Source organism: Malurus melanocephalus, unplaced genomic scaffold (genome assembly GCF_030028575.1).
Source record: "Malurus melanocephalus ecotype Western Australia unplaced genomic scaffold, MMel_1.1 scaffold_2, whole genome shotgun sequence".
Taxonomy (NCBI): Eukaryota; Metazoa; Chordata; class Aves; order Passeriformes; family Maluridae; genus Malurus; species Malurus melanocephalus.
The window spans coordinates 3,192,405-3,197,526 of record NW_026623234.1 but is presented as its reverse complement, the minus strand read 5'-3'; the positions used below and the strand labels follow the sequence as shown (position 1 = coordinate 3,197,526).

General features: G+C 46.1%; 1 protein-coding gene across 1 annotated transcript; it reads right to left on the bottom strand.

The window, feature by feature from the left end:
• Positions 1 to 2,211: 2,211 nt before the first annotated feature.
• HARBI1 (harbinger transposase derived 1) lies at positions 2,212 to 5,074 on the bottom strand. The gene is made up of 2 exons (XM_057365069.1): positions 4,405 to 5,074; positions 2,212 to 3,852 (listed from the first exon to the last, which is right to left on the bottom strand). Exons 1-2 carry the CDS (start codon positions 5,072 to 5,074, stop codon positions 3,476 to 3,478), a joined length of 1,047 nt encoding a protein of 348 aa, XP_057221052.1. The 3' UTR covers positions 2,212 to 3,475.
• Positions 5,075 to 5,122: the final 48 nt, after the last annotated feature.

Genomic DNA, 5,122 nt, shown 5'->3' with positions numbered 1-5,122 from the left:
GGGTCGGTCGTCGCCGCCGCCGCGCCGAGCTCCGGCCAGGCGGGCCAGCCGAGCGCCGAGCGGAGCCCAACGGCGGCGGCGCCGAGCGCGGGACCAAGGCCCGAGCAGCAGGCAGCGCCAGCCGAGCGCCGAGCGGAGCCCAACGGCGGCGGCGCCGAGCGCGGGACCAAGGCCCGAGCAGCCGAGGCTAGAACGCCGCCAGACAGCGCCAGCCGAGCGACGAGCACTTCGACTGCCACCCAGGGGCGACGGAGGGCAGGCGAGAGCAGTCGAGCCCCGAGGACKGGGGAGCAACGCCCCTGCCCAGAATTAAAAAGACGACTTAATTTAGCTTAGAGAAGTGTTGGATACTGTAAAAATGCTCTTAACAGAATGAAAGTAAACTAATACTTTCAATAATCAGGCTGTATAAAACGGATTGGAAGCTACTGTTCTAAACTTCCAAGATAAGGGTGATCCAGACTTTATAGGAGAAGTGGGTTTTAATGTCTTCACAAATGAGCAGGTATGAAAGAACCGGCCTGGTGCTGGAACAATGGCTGTGGAGATCTCCAGGGTGTTGCAGAACCCAGACAGTTTGAAAGCCTGAACTTCAGGGAAATACGTAGCAGGTGGATTGGGAAGGCTGCACCTTCCTAATRCCTCAGCCAATGGGGAAAGAAAGAGGGCAACTTACAGTCTGGACTTTAGGATGAAAGGAGGCTGCATCCTCCAAAAACATGAGAGAAACCCCATGGGGGGATAGCTCAGTGGACTCTCTCCCTTTATTCGAATAAAGTTGCATGCAGGACTCCTCTGTCTCCTTTGTGGACACTGGCTTTTCACAGCATGATTTTCCCACAAACCGAATCACAAATCTCAAAGCAATTTGCAGAAAATAAATTTTTTTCAACTTTTTTTTTTTAGCCTGGAAAAGAGAAGGCTTCCGGATGACCTAATTGCTCCTTCCAGTACCTGAAGAGAAATAGAAAGATGGGGCAAGACTATTTACAAGACCATGTAGAGCCAGGACAAAGGGGAATGGCTTTAAGTTGAAAGAGTAGGTTTAGACTAGATATAAGAAAAAATTCTTTACTGTGAGGGTGGTGAGGCAGAGGAACAGCTTGCCCAGAGACGCCATTAATGCTCCACCCCTGAAGTGTTCAAGGCCAGGTTGGATAGGGCTTTGAGCAATCTGGCCCCATGAGGGAAAAGAAGAAAAAGTTTAGGTGAATTGTTTTAAAGGAAGCTGCTTAGGAGTATGTGGGGCAAACTGCTCCCTACATTTCCTGAGCATACAGAAGGGTACTGACATCTATTTCAGGCAAGAATCGTGTTCAGTGGATTGGTTTTWTCTGGTGCGGCCTGATGCAGTTTTTGCCCAAACTGACAAGCAGTGAGATCAGTTTTGAAATTAAACTCTACCACACGTGGCAGTGGCTGAAAGAATACAAAACAGAACAGCAAACATGTTCCAGGAAGAGCCTTCACTCCAAGTTCGTTCTGGCCTCAGCACACACTGGGAAGAGCTATTCATAGTGTAAATTGAGAAACTCCAACTTGTCATTAAGTGACAATGTTTGTACCTACATGTCCAAGTCTCACTTGACCTTACCACCACCCACGCAGCTCATTCAGTGTCTGCTGGTGTTTTGGTCTAATGAACAGTATTTTTAGCACAGACCGTCAGATGCGATTATGAGCCACCAGGCACCATACATGGCAGCAACTCTTTTTTTTTCTAAAAATGTTTTTTTTAGAAAACAATGCTTATCTGCTTCTTCCTGGGTAAAAGGAGCAGGGGTTTTGCTGCAGTGATCAGTAGCAGCTCTTACATGATACCTCATGGGTAAAGAAAACTGAATTACATCTCAGATCATTGTACATAACATTTTACAGCTCTCATCAAGGCTTCTGAACACGTCTTGCTTACACATCATCAAGCACACTTGGTTTTCTTTAAGATAATAACTGCTTACTGACACTGCAAACCCGGCCGACTGCATCTAACCCTGCATCTCCACCCCACACTTCGAAATGTGTCTTTTGTTTGAAGAAAGAATACAGACATTTGTGTTCTTCAAATGTGGGGCATGAGCTAGGCTTACTTCCTCTAAAAGGACAGACCCACAATGTCAGGTGGTTGCACCGCTACTTTAAGTAGTTACAGTTTTAACTGTGTTCCCTACCACTTTTGTTCCATTTACTGCCCAGAAACCAAAAAAAAAAACTTAAGAAACAAAATTTTCCTAGACTGCTGTCATGAGATCCTTGTAAACWCTTGTGCCTTGTAGAAAGAGAACATTTCCAGGAAACTGTCCGGCCTTGTGCCAGCAACAACTGTGTGCATCAGTCATCTCGTTCCACTGAAGAGGGAGATTGCCAGCAGTGCTAGAGCAGCCTTTCCACACCTCATCTTTAATCTAAATGGAGAATTTTTGCAGTCATGTCAATTTTTRTGACTGTCCTGCGGTGATTATATGATAATTACTGTGTTTCCCTATCATCTACTTTATGCCCAGAAATGGGTCCTGTAGCCGTAACCTGGGTCCAGAGGGAGAGGCAGGAGCTGRAGATGCTCTGGCACAATTTTTTTCATTCACGGACTCTCTCCTGGTAGCTGGGTTTGCAGCTTGCAGGAGTTACCCTGATACACATTCTTGCTAGCTAGCTTACTTCTTGTTAGATGCAGTGAGAGGTTTCTCTCTGGAMTGCAATAGCAATCTTCAGACTGCAATCTTCAGATAGCAGCCAACAAAATAACCAGTTTCCTGCTGCATCAGACAAAACCACAGTCACCTTCACTAGCCTATTTCCTGATACCTGTTAAGCACCCAACAGAGTTAACCACAGCATAACRTATTCTCCAGCCTGTTTGGGAAAGAAAGAACATTCAACCTTTCTAGGTATGTGCAAACACTAGTGTGTGCCCAGCAAAAAGTCAGACCTCTCCCAGAACACAGCTACCAGAGATCGCTGGGGTTTGTGAGACACAGAAAGTGGCAAAATGGTGTTGAGCAAGAATTATTCATATCTGCAAACAAAAAGAAAAATGTTTGCTTTGCTGCTCATGAATTCATAGTAGACAGGAGCTCGTGTGAAGGTTTAATTTGTGCAAAATACTGTTTAAAAATCAATTGTGTTTTGAGTTACAGAGTGGCATAGAATTGTTGCTTTCTAAAACAGTGCAAGATTTACAAATTTACCATCAGTATAAAAGGCAATTTCCCCTATTTCCTCACTAATGTCACATTAATCATTGTTCTCTAAGTCAAGCGATAGGTGAGTCTCTAAGCACCATGACAGCAAAAATTTAACCATTAAATTGCCTCTCTGGWGAGATTAAGAGAAGTTCAGAAATTTGCCTGAAATGAAAAAAGTAAAATTATTTCTTGTCTCTGCTTAAGTCTTTACAGGCTTAAAGAAGAAGAAGGTGCCTATTTGCTTCAGATAACTTCCCAGACAAACTGTCAAAAGCTTTCGCTCTGTCACAACATTAGCTAAAATGGGTAAGTAAAAGCTCCTGACGAACACGACAGGCTTCCGAGTCCACTGATTCCATTTGCTCGTACTCTTCTTCTGGTTGTTCCATGTGTCCTGTGGCTGGTGAAGACCACACATCCAATCCATGTTCCAGGGAGATGTTATGAAGCACGCAACAGGCCAGAATGATGTGGCTGGACTTCTCTGGAGWATACTGCAGGGTGCCTTTGGACCCATCAAGGCAGCGGAAGCGCGACCGAATGGTTCTGAACGTACGCTCGATGATGTTGTGAGTGGCAGAATGGGCCATGTTGTAGCGGTACTCCGCTGGTGTCTCAGGGATGTGAAGAGGGGTCATCAACCACGTCCGCAGCAAGAAGGAGCTGTCACCTGTTAGCAGTGGAAAGGAGCAGGACASGTTACACACCTACAGTTAGCCACAGATTTCAGCTTAGTTTTCTGGTACAGCAGATATGGAATAACTTCTTCCTCTGGCCAAAAGAGAAGGCAGGTAAGAAGGAACTCTGGTTTACAAATGTGATAAAGGCATTCAGCTTTACACAAGGAAACCCTGGAAGATTTTCCACAGAAGAATTTTTTTCCCTGCATAAAACAGGGAAAAACAGCTGGACTAGGACAGCACCTGGAATTAAAAATTGCTTAATTTAGCATGAAAAGGTGTAGGATACTGAAAGAAAGCTATTAACAGGATAAATGTAGATTAATATATGCAATAATCAGACTGTATAAAACACAGATTAGAAGTTACTGTTCTAAGCTTCCAAGATACAGGTTGTCCAAACTGAATCACAAATTCTCAAAGCAATTCGCAAGAAAGCAATTGAAAATAAGCATATCACTTGTGCCTAGAGGTTCTGATTCAGTAAGGAGAAAATATATAATAGACTTTATACTGAAAACAAGGACGAAAAACTGACTTACCAAGCAGCCAGCCATCTTTATGTAGCTCACTTTCAAACTGGCTCGTGAGAGCTGCCTGCTCTAACACCGTGCAGTCAGGCAGGCTGCCTGGCCAATGCGTTTCTGCACTAAGGAGGACTCCTCTGGAATCACACACCATCAGGCAGTTTAGGGAATGGAGACCCTTTCGGTTCACATATGACAGGTCCTCAGCATTTGGCGCTTTGATTGCCACGTGTGTGCAGTCAACCACCCCCAGCACTCCCGGCATTCCTGCCAGCCCATAAAAGTCATCCTTCAGGGTCTGTACAGTAGCTTCATCCTCAGGAAAGTGAATGAACTGTGAGGCTCTTTCCACCAGTGCCTCGGTTACATTGGCAACGCAGCGGCTCATCGAGGCTTGGCTAATGCCGATAGCATCTCCCATGCGAGTCTGGAAGGAGCCAGAGGTATAGAAACCCAAGGCAGCAAGTATCTGCGTCTCTGGACTGATGGCCCTGGACCGCTGTGTAGGGCGTGAGAGCGTGGCTCCCAGGAGATCCACCAGGTAGTAAATGAACTGTCGGGGAAAGCCGTACGTGGATACTAGATACTCATCCGTGACATCCTCCAGCTTGAAGCGATCCAAAGTCCTGTGTCCGCGGCCATAGAGCAAGAGGTCGCAGTCAAGAACCGCGATAGGTACGGCCATGGCTGACGGCCGGGGGTGTCCCCTGGGGCTCCTCTCTGACAGGGCTTT